At 39.0% G+C, this 18,496-nt stretch overlaps 2 protein-coding genes across 4 annotated transcripts; one reads left to right on the forward strand and one right to left on the reverse strand.

The window, feature by feature from the left end:
* Positions 1-1,009: 1,009 nt before the first annotated feature.
* On the reverse strand, positions 1,010-5,625 carry OIP5 (Opa interacting protein 5). The gene is made up of 5 exons (XM_068683884.1): positions 5,032-5,625; positions 4,882-4,948; positions 4,271-4,393; positions 3,634-3,715; positions 1,010-2,883 (listed from the first exon to the last, which is right to left on the reverse strand). The coding sequence occupies exons 1-5, from the start codon at positions 5,288-5,290 to the stop codon at positions 2,716-2,718; spliced, it is 699 nt and encodes a 232-aa protein (XP_068539985.1). The 5' UTR covers positions 5,291-5,625; the 3' UTR covers positions 1,010-2,715.
* Positions 5,550-18,009, forward strand: NUSAP1 (nucleolar and spindle associated protein 1). 3 transcript variants are annotated; one of them, XM_068683857.1, is made up of 12 exons: positions 5,550-5,724; positions 6,950-7,015; positions 8,079-8,264; positions 9,295-9,469; positions 11,050-11,139; positions 11,797-11,909; positions 12,445-12,510; positions 12,704-12,891; positions 14,778-14,953; positions 15,749-15,859; positions 16,418-16,529; positions 16,983-18,009. In XM_068683857.1, exons 1-12 carry the CDS (start codon positions 5,632-5,634, stop codon positions 17,068-17,070), a joined length of 1,464 nt encoding a protein of 487 aa, XP_068539958.1. In that variant the 5' UTR covers positions 5,550-5,631; the 3' UTR covers positions 17,071-18,009. The 3 variants fall into 3 exon arrangements, with proteins under 3 accessions (XP_068539958.1, XP_068539961.1, XP_068539959.1); XM_068683858.1 differs by having other exon boundaries at positions 5,552-5,724; positions 9,295-9,454; XM_068683860.1 differs by lacking the exon at positions 12,445-12,510 and having other exon boundaries at positions 5,551-5,724.
* The last annotated feature ends 487 nt before the right edge of the window (positions 18,010-18,496 follow it).

The following is an 18,496-nucleotide window of genomic DNA, read 5'->3' on the forward strand; positions in this document are numbered from 1 at the left end:
AATAGAAGCTTCAAGGGTTGTTTTAGATGGTAGCAGGAAGCTTCTGTTGCTTGCAAGGTAGACCACCTAAAAGGAGTAACTCTCAAAACCGTTTCACATATATGTGGATTGCTTATAGTTTTGGCAGCTCAAATTCCTTTGGTGGTTGGCATTTCACAACCTACAGGGAGGCACAACTTTCCTTGCTGCTGAAAGCAGTTTTGGGAAGTGCTGTAACACAGCAGCAAGATGCCACCTCATGAGGACTACGCTGAAGAAGCCATGGCTCCCAACACCACCAGCTTTCCAAAACCTCTTATGAGATTGCTGACCCTTATGTGAGCTTATAAAAGATTCACTGTGTGATTGCTACTTCAGTAACCTGCTATACCACCTTCATTTGTTCCATTTTCTGCTTGCTTTTCTCAGAGAAGACAGCTGCTCGTTAGCTCACATAGAATAAAGAGAGCTGTAGCCTGACCTTGAGATGTGTTTTTAAATCAGGTATTTATTTAAAGAGAATCCTTCCTTCCTGAGCCAGACTGACTGGCTGAACTGAAAGTATCAATACAGCCCTCAAGATGCCTAGCTAGAGGAGATTAGGTTCCACAGTAGGGAAAAAAAAAATATTCACCACTCAGGTGTAGATTCAGGTGGAATTTGAATCTGAGACAGACTGTAGGATCAAAATCTGAATCAAATCTTTTAGGAAGAAAAGTTTAAGCATCACTTAAAACCTAAGACTACAGTTTAAGTTGGTGTCTTAGTAACTGTTAAGCCTAAACTACTGAAGATGCTGTTGCACTTATTTTGCATTTTGTAAATTAAGGTGGGTTGCTTCTTGAAACAGGTTTTATTTAGAACTCTACTGCTGTGAGTGTCAGCAGATGCAACAGGCAATAGTGCCAAGAATCATGATTTGACAGACACAAAGGACCGCAGAGTGACTCACTGGAACTGAGGTCTTCCCAGTTCAAAGACCAGTGAAATACAATTTAAAAGCTTACAACTCACACTATTACACAAGATATATATTTCTGAATTTCAGCATTTTTATTCTTTAAATAGTCTTTACAACAGTAAAGATAATATAAAAAAAATGCAGCTGACACCTTTCTTTTCCTCTTAGGGGTGCGTACTTTGCTAAATAAAGGAAGACAATTTTACGCTTATTACACACAGTAGAAATGTGAAGTGTATAACAAGAAAAACATCGATGCAGAAACCAGAATGAAAGGGCAGAAGTGAATAGTACCATTACCTACCATGTTTCTTGGACTGATACAACAGAAGAACTGACACTTAAAAAGCAACACAAAGGTGAAGTTTTACAAAGGAAAACACTTACATGAGATTGGAAGGATATTTGCATGAGGTGGGTTTAGTCACAAAAACCCAGTTAAAGGCAAAGATGCTGTTAAACATAATACACAAGATTGTAAAATCTTGGTTCTTAATAATGAGTATGTATATATATCCAAACTTTACATGAATGTACAGTGACAACTGTTAAGACGAACAGCTCTCCAGTTAAAGGTTCAGGCTAGAACACGTTTTGGAGAAGATGATAACATTAGTCATTACAGGCAATGAAGCAGATCTTACTAGAGTGTAACATTTATTTCAGGTAGTTACTTTTGATAGCCCAAATTTAGCTGTCATTGAGAAGTGCTGCATTTCTGTGCTTACACCTGTCACAGTTGTAAAACACTGATGATGATAATCATCATTTAGAGAGCAGGTACTGTTAGAATTTAACAGAGGGAGCTGCGTCTCTCCCAGCAGAATAGCTCTTGATATTGTTATTGCTTAATCAGAATAAATGGAGACAATTGAGGACTTTTAATCAAAAACCAGCACACTGAACGTAAGTAGTAGCATAAATACCAGCTGTCCACATAAGCCTGCAAGGTGCCTTGCAGTGAGTTTCATCCCCTCTGCTCCAAGCCTGTTACAGGAGTTATTTATTTGTAAAATAAGGCCATGAAGTACAGAGAGCGCTCGTATCATCAGCAACACAGTGCAATCTGCCAATCACATATGGAAGGCAGAAAAAAGGCAATGGCAAACTGAATCACTGGAATTAATCTGATCAAGTAAATACAACCCTCTCCAGACTGCTACATGAAGCTATTAATTTTTACAGACAGTTTCAAAAATCAGGCAGCAGACGGAGGAGGAAAAGGACCCCCCAGTCTTCCAACAAACAGGAACTGGGGACAAAGATACTCTGTCTGTGTAACTAGGTGTAAGTAGCCTTCTTTCTTTTCCATCAAATTACTTTCTAGATGTTTGGAAAAAAAGCACAACCCAATCAAAAAGCAAAGCTAATAAGTACCCATTAGGTAACTTTTACAAGACATCTCAACAGCCCATGGGAAGGCAGCAGGAAGATCATCACAGCTTCAGGAGAGCAGTGTTCCTGTGATGGACCAGAAGTAAAAGGGAAGAAAAGACTGTTCCTTGCTTTCACAGCTTCAACCCTGGACGGAAAGGCTCACATCTATCAAAGGCAGTGGCTCACGTGGAGCAGCCAAAAGCTATGTGTTTCTCTGAGCATAGCTTAAGAACGTTAGGTTTTCAGCTGTTCCCCTCAGTAAAAGAGGTGCATTTAAGTCCCAATTCTTTCTGTATAGAGACAGAGCAAATGATCAGCTCTCTCAAACCTGTTCTGCTGCATTATTTCCTCATAACGAACAAACTCAGTAGAGATGTAGAAACGGCCCAGGTAGTTCTTCAAAATGGCCTATTATTTTTGGTCTTGACTATTGCATATCCTGGCATTAGGGCAACTGCATCTGATGCAGAGCCATAGTTTTGTGCCATGTTCTTTTGCTTCAATTCCTCCGTCTTCTTTATCAGCAATTCTAGGCGCATGTGGACCATCACAAGCTTTTCTTTCAGCTAGAAAAAAAAAAAAAAAGTACTAGTAAAACTAGAGAAAAATGTTATTCTAACACTGGATCTTTGAACAATCCGCCTATCTGTTATGATAACACACTTGAGGATGACAAAACTTAAGTAATGTTGTGGGCCCATTTTCATGCTTAGAAAGGAAACCAAAATAAATAAATGAACAAAAGGAACAAGTAAGCACATAAACACCCAACGCATTGGCTGTCTCCTACACACAGTAACTGTATTTGAACTATGGGACAAACAATTTACTAAGTTATCAACTAACCATATTATATAATAGAACAACCAATTTAAATAGCAAAAAAGAAGAGAGGATCTTGTATCGTCTCTGAAACTACAACTTGATGTTGTTGTGCTGTTTTGAGTTTACATAGCTGTAAATACAACACTGCTAGAATCCTTTTCAAGTTAACAACAGAGTATTACGTTTTTTTATTATTATCATCATTCAATGGTGACTTTTCAATTCCAGGGACAGCACAAGTGGTAATATTTAGAATCACTTAGAAAAACATTATTTTTGTTTTCAAAATGTAAAGTCCTATTCCCTCATGACAGCACTGAAGTAGCACAGAACATATGTATTCACTAAGAAATAACCTTTTGTCAGAAAGTTAGATAGAACTTGGTAAGTTCTAAGCATTGCAAATACGGTAATTGTATTCATAGTTTTGGCTAATATCCAAAAATAGTATTTCTTGCTATTTTCCATACAAAGTCATGTAGAAACCTTACTTTCCCCAGTTGTTCCTTTAGGGTCAAAGCAGGAAAATTCACCTTAGATGCTTCTATTGTTATATTGTTTTTTAAAAGATAGCTAGAAAACAAATAGGGAAAGGGGAAAAAAAAACAGCAAGAACAACAATTAAAAAGCTCACACAATTGTATTCCTTGTTTATAAAGATTATTTAACAAGATTTTAAAACAGATATAAAATTATTCCCTGAAGTACTACATTGATTACGAAAATATTAAAAAACAAACAAACAACAATATGTTACTTTCAAATCATAAGAGCCCCTCATTACCAGCTAAACGTAATTTACAGTTTCTATAATGAAGTCCATTTATCATGGAACTGTTTTGATATCTTACATTAGTTAAATGGATCTGGAACTAAAGGAGATTTCAGCACTGGAAACAACTAAATTTAAACTTTGATGTAATGTGAGGACATTCAAAAAGTTTAAGGCAAATCACATGGAGTCATGCCAAAACAAACGATGTAAACACAGAGAATATTAAAATCCCACATCAACGCTCTCAGTCAAAAGTAAAGCAGCTTTGTAAACTGCAGACTTGTCGTACATCCTGCTTTAAAAACTTGCAAATTCCCACGAAATCCCTGACCATCAACATCCAGGACACTCACCAGAGGATGCTCTCCTTAAAGAAACAAAATAAGCCTCGGAGATGAGCCAGGTTACTGAACGCAGAATAAAGAATGAAGCCCACCATCGAGCCACACAACCGACAGTATAATGCATTGTAGGCACTAAAAGGAAAAATGGAAAAATAATGTTATTAAACAAGTTATGAAACCATGGATACAGGGGAGATGTCAGAGGACATCAAATCAAAGTTTCATCGGGACAGTAAGACAGAATATAATGCTTTATGCTTAAATAATACAGAGTGTATGAATATGGGAAGTTGGGCATGTTGTCTAAGAAAATCTGTGTAATAAGTGAAATTGCAATTAGAAAGAAAAATCCACAGCGCATCGTCTCAAAATGAGTTAGGTTGTAAAGATCAAACGCGATAATGCGGTGAAATAGATTTAAGTTGTAAAGATCAGGTGTGGTGAGTGGTGAAATCCGGGCGATGCCTGCACCTCTGAGAGGCGATGTGAAAGCTCCCCCTGCCAGCGCCGAGCACCGCCTCGTGAGGAGGAGGCAAACAACCGGGTTTTTACCGACAGCGCTGTTTTATCGTGACAGAAAGCAGCAAGAAGAGACCCGGCGAGGCGGCCGCGCTACGCACCAGCCCAGCAGGGCTCCCTCCAGGCCCACCAGCAGCGCGTCCTCCCAGGCCACGTCCCCGGTGACTCCTGAGGAGAGAAGAGACGCGGGAGCACCGCGCCCTGCCCTGCCCGGCCCTGCCCGCCCCGCCCCGCCCCGTCCCGGCACTGACTGAGGCAGGCGAGGAGCCCGAGCCCCCGCTCCTCCTGCGCGCACAGGTGCAGCGAGTCCGCCAGCACCGCCCGGCACCCGCGGCACTGGAACACGGCGCAGTCCTCGGGACGCAGCCCCCGGCGCCGCAGCGAAGCCTCCCCCGGGGATGGGGCCGGGGCCGGAGGCGCTGGCGGGGCGGGAGGGGCCGGCGGGGGCCGCTCCGCCGTGACGACGCCGCCGAGCAGCGGCTCCTGCAGCAGCCGCCGCCGCACCGCCATCTTCTCCCGCCCGGCGCTCCAGCGCGGCGCCCCGCCCTCCCCGCCTCGCGATTGGAGCGCGCTCGGGGAACGCGCGCTGCTATTGGGCGGCCGGGCTGTCAATCCTCGCTGCTTGGAAAGGGCGGCCCCGCTCCCGCTCAAGCGGCTCCTGAGCGCGTTTGAAAAAACCGGCTCGGAGGCGGCCGCGCCGCTATTGGTGGCTCCCCCTCCAAAAAACCCGCCCCCTCCTCCCCGCCCAGCCAATGGCGACGCGCGGAGGGCGAGTTCGAACGGCGTGGGCGGGGCGTGGGCGGCGGTTGAGCGCGAGATTCGAAGTGTGGCGGTTGAGGGCCGTGGCCGCCATGGCGCTCCCCGCGCTGCAGCGCCTCGAGTCCCTCAAATACGCGGAGCTCCAGCAGCTCGCCAAGGCCGTCGGCCTCAAGGCCAACCTCCGGGTGAGGCGGGGGGTGCCGCACAGCTGGGGTGGGGGGGGCTGAGCCGCGGGTGTAGGCGAGGGGCGGGCAGGGGCAGCGCTGAGGGGGCTGGGGGGGGACGGTTGGTGCCTCCTCAGCTTCGTGAGGCGGCGGTGTCCCGCGCCTGAGGGGTGTTTGGCAGTGCTGTCGTTAATACTCGTCAGCTTTCGGTTGGCTCTGACGCATTTGGGCAATAAGTCTCTGGAGGTCGCTCCCCGCTGAGCTGTTCTGTTGTTGTTGTTGAACGTATGCGAGTGGTGCGGTGTGTGCAGGGTGAGCAAGGCAGGGGCAGCTGCTGCCGAAGCTTGGTGCGGTTTTAATTCCTGCTCAGCTGGGCAGCGCTGCTGAAACGGGCTCGTTCAGCTGTGAACGGTTACCTCTCCTTTTGCTCAGATGGAGCAGAAGGAACCTAGTCAGGGAGACTTGTCTTTGTGCCCACGTGGAAAATACACGTTGCATGTTTACCTGGGGTCTTAAATACGCTCTTCAATTAGAACTGTCGAATCTTAGGACATCTTAAGTTGGAAGGAACCCCAAGGAATATCGAATTCACTTCCTGGCTGGAGGAGAACCACCCAAAAATCAGATCACGTGTCTGAGACTGTTGTCCAAACAGTTCTTGTACCTGGTGGGTGTGGTGCCATGATCACTGCTCTGAGGAGCCTGTTCTGGTGCCCAACCACCCTCTTGGTGAAGAAGATTTTCCTTATATCCACCCTGACCCTCCCCTTCCCAGCTCCATGCCGTTCCCTCGGGTCCTGTTGCTGTCATGAGAGCAGAGCTCAGCGTCTGCCCCTCTGCTCCCCTCGTGAGGGAGCTGCAGGCTGTCAGGAAGCCTCCCCTCAGCCTCCACTGTCCTACGTTCAACAAGCCTAGTGACTTCAGCTGCTCCTTCTACGTTTTGCCATTTAGACCCTTCGCTGCCTTTGTAGCCCTCCTTTGGACACTAATAGTTTTACGTCTTTCTTATATTTTGTTACTCATACATGCACACAATACTCAAAGAGAGGCTTTGAGTAGAGCCAAAGAGAGAGAGCAGAGTGAGACAGTCGCTTCCCTCCAAGCATGCATTAAGCATTCTCTTGGATTCAGCAAATATTCTATTTATCTGTAGGATTGGTTTGTAGACACTAGTTGGGTTTATGCAGTTCTTGTTTGGTGACTTAATGCAATGTTTGGTTCGTTTGTTGTTTTGATTTCTCTTCAGGGAGACAAACTGTTGAAAGCACTGAAGCAACACTTTCAAGGAATAAAAGAAGAAAGTGAAAATACGGTAATAGATGATAAAACAGCCATTCTTTTTCAGAAAGAAAGATTTAACTTTGTAACTAGTCTAGCACAGCATGTAATGAACATTGGTTTTAGCATGATGCAAATGGTAATAAAAAAAAAAACAACTTATTTTTAAATAGTGCCTTTAGTTTAATGCACTTGCATTGCTAGAAACAGCCGTGCAAATACTTCAAGTGACCTACTATATGGCTGAAAGCTGGCTCCCTTCCAGCTGTTAATTTAATGATGTATTTTCTAGCCCTTCCACCTGTTAAAATTAACAAGGTATTTTTAGCATGCATACAAAATTATTCCCTATGAACAGTAATGTTTACATTCCATTGAATGAATCTTAATTTTTCCTGTATCTCCAGACACTAGTCCCTTTCATTTAGGCATGCAAAATGAATTAAAATACTTACATGCTGTACTGACTAATCTCGAAGCATTTTATATATATACTACAGTTTACTTATGATGATATAACAAAAGCAATACAACTGTGATGTTTACTTTCCATGTATTGTTTTTTTCAAGATTTCTGTGAACTAAATTATTTCATTGCATGTTTTTTTTTTTACTTTTGATTAAAGAAGTGGGTAACCACTTCTTCTAAACCAACTATTTTTAAATATTTCGCTTATAACTTGCCTATAAAAATCGTGAGGAAATGGTGTAATCTTAGCTTATTTTTAACTAGCATGGAAAAGTCTCCCTCTTACCTCACCCTCTTTCCTCTCCTTAAGTGTGTACCTTTTTATGTGATAATCTTTACAAATTTGGGAAGGGCTGCCGTGTCATTTCAGTCAGGTCTCAAATATTATTTGTTTTTATTTTTTATAGTCTCTGACTGAAAAGAAATACAGTTTCCTTCTGTAGCATTTTAAGGCTGGAAAACAGCTGGTGTTAAGGAATTTAGATACTGCCCTTTTTCTAATTACAGTGCTACTTAAATGTATACTACTGTGTGAAATGCCTTTTCCAATGGTAATGTTGAAGCTGTCTCTTTGGAATATCTGATGTATATCAGATATGTTACAAGTCACGGTACTTCTCTGATACAGGATGCTGAAAAAAGTGCATCTGCTTCCATGAACACTGAATTGAGCTGTCAGAAAGAATTTAAACCTGATCCAGTGTGTTTTGTCACAAAAAGATCTAAAGAAAAGAAAGCAACCAGAAAAAAGAAGAACTCCAGAGAGGAAATTAAAACCAAGGAAGAAACTACAGGGCTCTCTGCTGAGAAAGAGGTGACTTGTATTGCATGGCTTTGTGTGTGTTTGTGTGGGTGTTCCCAGTAAATGATAAGTGAAACATGCTTGTTTCATTCTACTACCATATTAATAGGTAACACCTGAGATTTTGTATGCAGATGTACTAGTGCTATTAGATTAATTTAGTCTACCATGTGCTATTCCATAACAAACAGAGATAACTTATGTCATTAGTACAAGAAAATAAATTAAATTCCTCAGAGAGATACCATCCCAAACACTGGATGTAGGATTACTTTCACTGGTTCATCATGGTTTCTGTCTGAACATTAGACTGCTTGCACAATTTATCTAAAATGAAGCACTTGGCATTTTTTGATATAGAAAAGATTCACAGAAACTGGATGATTGCCCAAACCTTTTTTTTTATTCTCGTGGCTGTCAGTGTTTTAATGCAAGTGTATGTATGTATATATTTGTGGGTTGTATGACTGATGGAGGAGAGATTTCAGGGTGATATGGGGGTAGAATTATTTTTCTCTAGTATAATGTGCAAGTGGTGGGTGAGCTCTGAACTATGTGAAAAACATAACAGTACAGTTAGAGGGAAATGGGAAAATGAGAGGTGTTAATCTTTCAGCAGCATGTCTAAATAAGCAAAAGCGTGCAGTAACCAAAGCTACAGAAATAAAAAGCAACATAGCCAGTGAATTTATTTTTACTTGCAGATAGTTGTACTTTGTCAACAGAGGCAATTTATGCTAAAATGTTAGAACTGTGTGGGTAAAAGCTTTCTAATATAGATCCGTTTGTGCAATAACAGAATAACTATTTCCTAGGTTAATTCAGGTTGGACTTCAGAAAGCCTCTTGCTCTATCTTCCCCTGAAAGCAGAGTCAGCTATAAAGTTGGGGCTTTATCTCATCCAGTCTTGTAAACTTCTCAGGATGGAGACTATACAACCTCCCTGTGCAGCTTATTCCACTAATCAACTGCTCTTAGAATGAAATCTTTTCCTTATATCCACTTGTAACAAACAGTTTAAATGAAGTATGCTTAACTGCAGGAACATTCTGAAATGAAAGAAAATGAAGTGCCCCATGGTGAGCAAGAAAAGGGACAGATGGTATTCCAAAATGAGGAACCAGTGATTAAAAAGAGAGCTATTGAGAATTCAGGGATGGCTACTGGGGAGAAGGAACAACCGGAGAAGACTTCTACTAAAGGTACTAGAGAGGAATGTGAGTAATAACTTCCATAAAAGTAACTTCAGTCATTCATAGTAATTCAAATATATTTGCTGATTATTTTGTTGTCTGCAAAAATTTTTTTTGGTGACATTTCTGGTGATCTGAACCTTTTTGAGGATGCCAGAGAAGAATCTGACATTTGGGCCTGTTTATTTAACACATCATAAAACAACTCCACAAACTCTCCAGTCTGGTAGTTCTGCTAATTTTGACTTTGGAAATCTGGACCAATTAAATATTTTCAGTTAAGGCGTTCTTGATGGTCTGAGTGTATTTAATTCTTGTACTTTGTTTAGGATCTGTGCTTTCTGGAATACCCTTAAGATGCCACTTTTTAAAGGAACTGAGTAGCAAGAAGGGGAGAGTTCCCTTCCTTGTGCTTCCTTCTTTTTCTACTCACAAATGGGTTTTATCACTTTCTTTGTGGGAGTAATATGGGTATTAAAAGGCATAAAGACAGCCCTTATTAGTTTGTTTGCCAAACATTATCTGTGTGTGTTATGGTGGACCACTTTTATATCTGGTAGCTTTTTTAGACCTTCAAACGTGATGCTGACAAAATATGGACTCACTTTCCCGCTCTTTTGTGCATGCAGCTGACCTGAAGAAGAAATAAGCGTCTTCCCGATTTTATTTGACATTCACAATAAATTTTCAGATACATGCCATTATTTTCTCCTGTTAGACTAGATGTAAATAGTCATTGAGATGTATTAAGGATAACATAACCTTGCTGTTCAATAGTACTTAAAGAACATTCTTATTGGAGGCTATTTCTAAAGCAGTTTAAAAATTACAGAAATGAGAGTTTTCAATTAAGTTTCTTATAAAAGCAGATGCAATAAAATGTGTAGAGGATGCTTTGGCTGAGGCAACATTATAATGAATTTGACCCTGACATTTGGTATAGTGCCTGTCTCTTCCCATAACCATAAGTATCCATATTGCTTTGACTTTTTTTTTAACAGTAATTTCAGACAGCAAGAGAGCTGTGTAACAGAAAAATACTATTGCTACATTTAGTGCAGTTTTCTGTATGTTGGCTTTATGGTGTGTTTATGCTAAAAAGCAAGCTACAGGCAAGATTAAAAAAAATAAAATAAAGCAGACCTGAGGGCAGAGATAATCAAAATAGCTTAGGTTCTTGTGTCTATATTTAAGGCAATGGCAGAAAAGCTGGTCAAAATATGTTTATTTTTACAGGTATAAAAACTTCAAATATTAGGCTCTAAATATTTTTAGATAAAAGACCAGTGGGTTGTACTTGTTTACCACAAGCAGAGTTTGCTTGGTAACTCCTTCTGTAAAATACTTTACTACTGAAAGTACTGTCAGGCTATTTTCTGTCAGACTCATTCTGGGTTTGTAGTATGTCATGACATGTTGTTACTGACATAGGATTTAAAAAGCTTTTGAGAGTCTTAGGATGTACCTATTCCAATTGAGATTGTGATTTCTAAAAACCTAAAGCTGCTCTGAGGAGGTAAGGTATATTATGGAACAAAGGTTTTAAAGATATTTAAAGTATTTCCTATTAGTTCTAATCATTTTGTCTAATCTTATTGTGCCAGGTGATATTCATCCTGTGGGAGGGAAGATCCCTATACATGTAGGCCGCGCATCAAGGTCTGGGAAAACAGGAATGAAAGCTACTACACCAAGTAAGAGAGTCTACCACCTTTGTAAATAGAACATATTGCCTCTGTGTGAAGGGAGACTTGACTTACGGGTTTTACAAACCAGACTTCCATTTTTTGCTTGAACCAAGAGACCACCTTCTCTTTAAAAAGCGAACAAATGAAAATGCCAGAAGGTTACTTGGAGGTACAGCTTCCCACTTGTAAATTCACAGCAGTAAATGATTTAAGTATAGGTTATAAAACTGGCTTATGGAGTGCTTTGGTGTCTTCTGGATATTATACTTGCATTCATAGTTTTCATAACAAAGAGTAGGAAGACATGCTATGACGCCTGCATATTTAGTTCTCATTTTATAGTAATATCGCAAGTGTAGTATTTATAAGTTAGCTCACTTTCATTACTTCATAAAACACATTAACTTAAAATGGTTGGATTACTAGAAAATTGAAGCTTTGGGCTTTCTTCCTTTGTAGAATTCTCTAGAGCAGGTACCACGTAACTATGTAGTTGAAGTAGATGCTGTCTGCACTGTTTAGGTACCTGTGGGTACACAGACTTAGAGGGATACTTTTTGGAGAGAAGTTGTAACAATAAGTGTTGCAAGCTTTTTCTGTTAGGTAGCAAGTTTCCTTAGGAGCTTGTCAGATGTATGACTTATTATTTTTGGAATTTCTTAGACTTTAAGAAGTTACATGAGGCTCACTTCAAGAAAATGGAGTCTATTGCTGACTACATTGAGAGGAAGAAAAAAATGATTGAAAACTGCAGCAGTTCACTCAATGAAGTCAAGGTAAGTGCTAACAGGACAGACATCCATTGTTCCTGTATTTGTTTATTTCCAGAAAATCTGTAAAAATTCCTTCGGGGTCTCTAGAGCAGTAAGAAGCAGGTTATGTATGCATGCAGTGGAATATCACAGCATCAGTGAGACTTGAATTGGAGTCCTATATAAGTAGTTCTACATACTTATTTGCATATAAGTTCAATAGCGATGTTTTTAGTATTGAAGTGTATGTTAATGGTGTATGGTTATAAATGGTTGTAGAAACCAATAAACAACTTTTGTTAACAAGTGTGAATTGCTGCAGAACTAAAGGTGATGGATTGTTCTTCAAAAAACGGGGATTTTTCAGTTCTTACACGTGAAAACTACAAAGGGGCCTATTCCAGGATGTGGCAGATACTATAAGAGCAACTACAATGTATCAGTGAATGCCAGTGTATAGATCAAAATGTAACACTGAAACTCCTGAAAGTTGTGTTTCTCTTTTCTGTGGCATATGTTGTATGCTTAATGCGTGCTTCAGACCAATTATTTTTGGCAGGTGCTGGCCAAAAAATCTAATCTTTTAAGGGCATCAGAAAAAGGCCTTCCACATAACAATTCTAAGGTATATGTTTTCAAACCACTTTAATAATATAAAAAACTGTGTGTCAAATGTCTTCCCCTTTCCCACCCTTCCCACTTTAAAAGCATAAGAGACTGTATGCTTCTGATTCATTGTGTATTTTCCCTTCCTCTTAGATACATTCCTGACTAAACGTTTAGTGGAGTATGTTAACTTGTGATTTGCTTTTCCCTAGAAACGTACTGCTGGCAAAACATTCTTATTCAGCCCAAATCCAGAAAGAGGTAGATTGTCTGCCACCTGCACTCCCAGTAACCCGCGACGCTCACCACGCAGTTTGCTGAACACTGCAAGTCAAAGTATTTTATCTAGGAAATCTTCATTTAATCCTTCAGTCCTCTCCACAACCAAAATGAATGTCAGGTAAAAAGAACAAACCCAAGTTATCAGTGAGCAATTTCATATGATACACTTATTTTAATAATAAACATTGACTGTGATTTGACTACTATATTTTTGTTCCAAACATGACCTACACAAGATTAATTCTGATTTCTACCTTTCCGCCTAACTTTAGGGCTGGTTTAAACTTTATTATATTAATATTATTTTGATTCTTCATCTTGATACCTGTTGATCAGAGTAGAGCCTCATCTTGTAATCAACTAACATAAGCAGATTGGTTCCCATCTGCTAGAAGCAAACTGACACCAGAAAGTCACGATGAATTGCTAAATGAATGAGCTCATACTTGATGCTATTATATTGGATCTCATTTCCTTTTAAAATGTTACACACACTTCATTATTCCTACACAGTAATCTAATACACAATTATGTTAATATCTTCTGATTTTTTGTTATCAGTAAACATTATTAGCTTATTACTAATAAGCTAATAAGTCTTGAACAAAAAAAAAAAAGGAATTGAAAGCAAAGTCCTTAATGGTATTCTATTGAGAAATGTTCTTTTGCCCAGTTTTCTCTCAGTGAAAGTCATTCTATCTACTATTTTCTTTGCCAGTTACTAACTGTTGATACTGGCTTTCCCCCTACCTGACTTTTCACAATAGCTGAAGTTCAGATTTAGATATTCTAAATTTTAACCTTGTCCTTCTCACCCTGCTAATAGTATCAGGTTAATCTTGTGTCTCCGTTGCATTACTTTGCATTTTTCTGATAACACTTCTTAACACTTGTGTGCCAAGTTTATAGTTGCTGGGACACTTTTTGTCTCTGAAAAAAGGATTTATTTTTTTTGGTTTCTCCCTTCTGCCCTATATGTCAGTACAACTAATAAATCATATAAATAACTATGAGACCTCTAATCTTTCCATGATAGTTCTTTTGCTTCTTGGAGATCAAGACTGAGAGTCCTTTTGCAATAGAATAGAAGAGTCCTTCATTCTTGCTGGCTTTATTTCTATTTTGTATGTGACAATTTTGATTTCCATGGTTTCCTTCTATTAATCCAATCTTGTTATCTGTTGAAAAATGATAGTGTAATCATCAAGTGAAAATAATATTCTACCTTTTAGTAATTGCTTACTTTTTTCCACTGTAGCCCTACTTGATTCTTTAGCATTATGTAAAATGTAACAATGCTTTCAGAACTTCCATTTCATTTGTCCAAAAATATGCTGTGCTAGATCTTGCAAGCTACACTTCATCCATAAACTTCCTAGCCCTCAAAATATAGGTCTTAATAATAAACTTTTGCAAGATATGGAAAAAGCAGCGCTTTCAGCTCAGTAATGTTATTGATGAGACTTATTAATTCATGCAAGCTTTTGAGTTTTCTTTCACATGCTTACACATTAAGAAGTGTGTGAGTATTTACACACACAGACAGCATACATGTGTCTTGGTATACAGGTAGCTTGTGTTTTGACTAGAATTTTTCTCCTCATGGATCTAGAGTTCTGTTTAGTTATTTTGTTAACTTCTGAATTTGAAAACTCAAATTAATAATGTTTATAAATCATAGTGTTTTACTAGGGAAACTAAAGATTAAGTAAGCTGCATAGGCTGGTAAAGAGATCTAGCTTATTGCACTCAAATACTTTTTCTCTCCAAAACAAGTTAGCTCTAATAGCTGTAAGTCATAGTAAGAATTTTAATGTTGGATCACAAGCTGAGAATCGTCAACAAAGGTATTTTTAGTGTAATTTGTGTTAGCTGTGAACATCTTATATATAGAAAAACTTCCAACATATAAAATGCATCTTCTACTCCTTTTGTGTTCTGTAATATGGCTTACTTTCCTTGTAGGTGACTAATTTTTGTCCTTACACTTCTGATAACTTTCAGGTTCTCAGAAGCCACAAAAGATAATGAGCATAAGCGCTCTCTTACCAAAACTCCATCTAGAATGTCTCCATACTTAAACGAATTCTGCACACCTGATAGCCAGAAGAGCTGCAAACGCCTAAGTACGAAAAGCAGCAAGAGGGATACAAAAAATAATGATCTGGCTGCATCAAAGGGTAAAGTGGATGGCGATTTTATTTTTTGCATGAAGACTTATTTGTACTGAATGGTTATATAATTCTTATAGCACAATATAATGTAGGTCCGTGTTTTAATTTCAATCTCTAATTTATGACTGATTTTTCAGAAACTGCAGCAGTTTATTTCCTTCAGTTTCCAGTATTTAAATTTAAATGTTTAGCTGCTAAAATCTAAACAGGTAGTAATACCTAGCTACCTACAGAAAAGCCTGTGGGGGATAGAAAAAGTTCTGGACCTTTATGGATCACATAGGAAAAGGTTGACATAACTCATATGGGGAGATTCCTATGGTGGGAGGTGTTTCTGATGCCTTTTCAAAGGTCTCATTCTCCTTGTGGGATAGGTTTGCACCAGTTATCTAACTGTGTTTTAGGACAACCTGATATTATCAGCCTCAGCAACCTTAATTAGGCCAGGATTCAGAACCCTGTATGTAGGAAAGAGGAATTCTTCTGATCATTAGTACTCTGCACCACCACAGCTCTGCTAACAGTTGATATGATATCCTGGCATCACCAGGTACATCAACTCCAAGTTCTTGACCTCTGCTACCTATCTTGCTATATGATAATTTTGGTATTTTTTGGGGTGGCAGGTCCAGTGAGCTGCATCTGTACAATATTGATTTCAGTGGTAGCAGAAGGTAGCATTTAATGGCTCTTTGGTCTTGAGAGTTGTACCATGGTCCTCACTGATCTATTTACGTAGCAAGTTGGAAAGTATGTTCTTGCTGCAATTAATAAGTACAACAATTCAATGTTTTTTTGTAGTTGTTACCCCCTTCAAGTTTGGAGCTCACTCTGCAGAGCCTACAAGCACAAAGAAGACATTTGATCTCAAAGCAAGTCTCTCAAGGCCACTTCGTTATCAACCACATAAAGGTACAGTGATCCTTTATTGGTCATATCACTTATTAAATGCTCATAAAAATAAGGCACTGAGCTACTTTGCTACATCATGTTGTGTATTCATCTTTTATTTATTTTCCCTGTCCCTTTTTCTTGAGATTCCCAAGTAGTTTTTGGGCCGTTGTTAAATTTCTACATGATGCATACTTTAAGAGCCTCATTACTGAAAAATATCTCAATGAACAAAATCTCATGAATACAGAAATAAACGTCCATGTATTGCACTGAATATGTGTATGCACAAGGAATTTGAGATTAAAAACCTTATTGTGTAAAGGATTGTTTCTTTATTAAAAGTGCATATTTGTGGGAGAAGCAAAGCATCTGAAATGTTCTTCGTGTAATTACTGTTACCTGGAAAACTGCTCATAAGAAATGGGCTGCTGAAACTAATAATACAACTGAAGAGGCATTTTGTCGCGCAGGCAGACAGCAAAGAACAAGCTAGCTAGTATAAAATTCACAGTAAGTTAAGCACATAAGTACTAAACTGTAGTAATTCAGTAACCTGTCTTTGCCTCTGACTTGTAGGACGATTAAAACCTTGGGGAGAAAGCAAAGAAAATACTGTTATAAATAAGTCTGTCAGTAGCAACGTCTCTTCACGTAAGAAAGATTACAAACAGCCACGTCTCCAGACAAGGTTAGTATAACATTAGCTGTTTATGAATAGTGTTATTTAAAATGTGATAGTTCACTTTTTTAGTATTAACATGTACAGTTCACAAAAGAATACTTCTGTATTCACTTTGGCCTCCAGTACCTGTCCAGTAACACAAAGGCTAAGAAAGACGCAACTGTGAATCTGATAGATTTTTATTCTATGAGAACTTCCAATTCTAGCATTTGGATACTTGCCTTAATCTCAAAAGAAAATGAATATTGACAAGCTGTGACCTTGAATGTTAGACCTGTACATCTAAGCAGAAGTACTAGTCTGTTCAGATTTGATTGAAAATGGAACTGTTGTGCATGGTTAATGTGGCATATTGGTTAAATAGATGTCAAGCCTTGGTCACCTTCATATTCCTTGGGTTGCTTGTGTCTCTGCCTTTAACATAACTTGATATGGTCTCATTCTTTTTTTTTCCTTCAGGGAAGAAAGGCGGGAGAAGCATGAGCAGGAGAGAAAAAAGAAAAAGGCTCAGGTTCTTGGAAACCGTAGAGGATTATCTGTAGGTTAAAAAGAATCAGAAAAAGGCTGGATCTGACTGTAAATACTGTCCCTCTCATGTAAATATTTGTACTGTCTGTACTTTAGAGTATAGGTCAGGTTGCTTATTAGTTAGTAGAATCCAGAGAGCTTTGAATGAGACCTTACAATGCATCTGAGCATAAGGCTGTCATGATCAACTTCTCCAATGAGATGAGAACCTAATAATACTTTAATGTAAATAACTCCCTTAACTAAAAAAATGTTAAAGCAGAAAATAAGTGGAAAAGAGATGCTCAAGGAGCCTCCTTGTGATTCAGTATAGACTTCTCCACCAGGATGCATTTATCACCCACTGGAGTGTATGCTTTGAATTGCAAATGTTAAAATGTTCCACTGGTAAATTGAAGGAGGTATCTGCATGCCCTGTTCTCCAAATCAATCTTTAAATCCTGTAGCAACTGGAAGAGCCAGTTGTTCTGTATTCCTAACTGCAGCTCCGTGAAATAGTAGGGAACTTCCAGAAGAAAAGTATTCATGCTTTCTGGAAAGCTACAAAGCTTACAACATAGCATAGTTGTGAAATACCCTTTTTTAAAAAAGGGTTGTAATCAAGAAGTGGCTTTACAAGTTAACAGCTCTGTGCTTTGAACAGTTAAGTTTAGTTTTGTTCCTTTCTATGGTAAATAGCAGATGTTAATTTTTTTGTTCTCTATGATGCTTAAAGGATGTGAATGTAGTGCTGAAGAATGCTCAATGCCTTGTATTCAAAAACTGATGTTACAAAAAAAAAAACAGAAGCTGTCTGGATTTGTTATGGATGAAACAGTGACTGGAAAAGTAATGTAGCAGTTGTAATCTCAGCTATTCTAGTGAGCAAATACTGAAATGAATTTAGTATTGTCATATGCTGAAATGTCAAGCTCATTTTTTATAAAGTTAATGGGGGAAATAAATATTTTGTACATATCTTGATAGTTATGTGATCTACTGTGTATAACTACCTCCTCCATGTAGCATGTTTTGTTCACATTTTTCTTTATTACTCAGTTTCTCTTTCTGTAAGTGACTAGTTTTCCTTACTGATTTGCCTGCCTACCCCTTCTTGAATGCATGTGTCTGATACCTTTAGAAAGGATGAATGTTACCATTCTTCTGCTCTTAAATGATCTAATTCTGTGGAAGAGGAAAAGGATAGTACAAGACAACTTCAGCTTGCATATTTGTGGTCTCTTCCACATACAATATAGCTATGTTCAGCATTTTTAAGGTACATTTAAGTAACAAGGAAACTCTGAAGGCTGTCAAAGCTTTGATTGGGCTGTTTGTGACATCTAAAACAACAATTGAGCAATTGTTCTTTAAGAGTTATTGAAAGTTACTGAAAACCAGACTTCTCAAAAATGTTTTACAATACACATCAGAAAAACATCATCTGCCTAATCCCCAGTAATGGT

This window comes from Anas acuta, chromosome 5 (assembly GCF_963932015.1).
Source record: "Anas acuta chromosome 5, bAnaAcu1.1, whole genome shotgun sequence".
Taxonomy (NCBI): Eukaryota; Metazoa; Chordata; class Aves; order Anseriformes; family Anatidae; genus Anas; species Anas acuta.

Excerpts from the sequence above, each read along its gene's own strand:
- NUSAP1 (XM_068683857.1), top strand. The coding sequence starts at position 5,632 with ATGGCGCTCCCCGCGCTGCAGCGCCTCGAGTCCCTCAAATACGCGGAG. Across the intron at positions 8,265-9,294 it reads GGCTCTCTGCTGAGAAAGAG|GAACATTCTGAAATGAAAGA; the intron begins GTGACTTGTATT and ends GCTTAACTGCAG. Across the intron at positions 9,470-11,049 it reads TAAAGGTACTAGAGAGGAAT|GTGATATTCATCCTGTGGGA; the intron begins GTGAGTAATAAC and ends TTATTGTGCCAG.
- OIP5 (XM_068683884.1), bottom strand. The coding sequence starts at position 5,290 with ATGGCGGTGCGGCGGCGGCTGCTGCAGGAGCCGCTGCTCGGCGGCGTC. Across the intron at positions 4,394-4,881 it reads GAGGGAGCCCTGCTGGGCTG|TGCCTACAATGCATTATACT; the intron begins GTGCGTAGCGCG and ends TTTTCCTTTTAG. Across the intron at positions 2,884-3,633 it reads TAAAGGAACAACTGGGGAAA|CTGAAAGAAAAGCTTGTGAT; the intron begins GTAAGGTTTCTA and ends TTTTTTTTCTAG.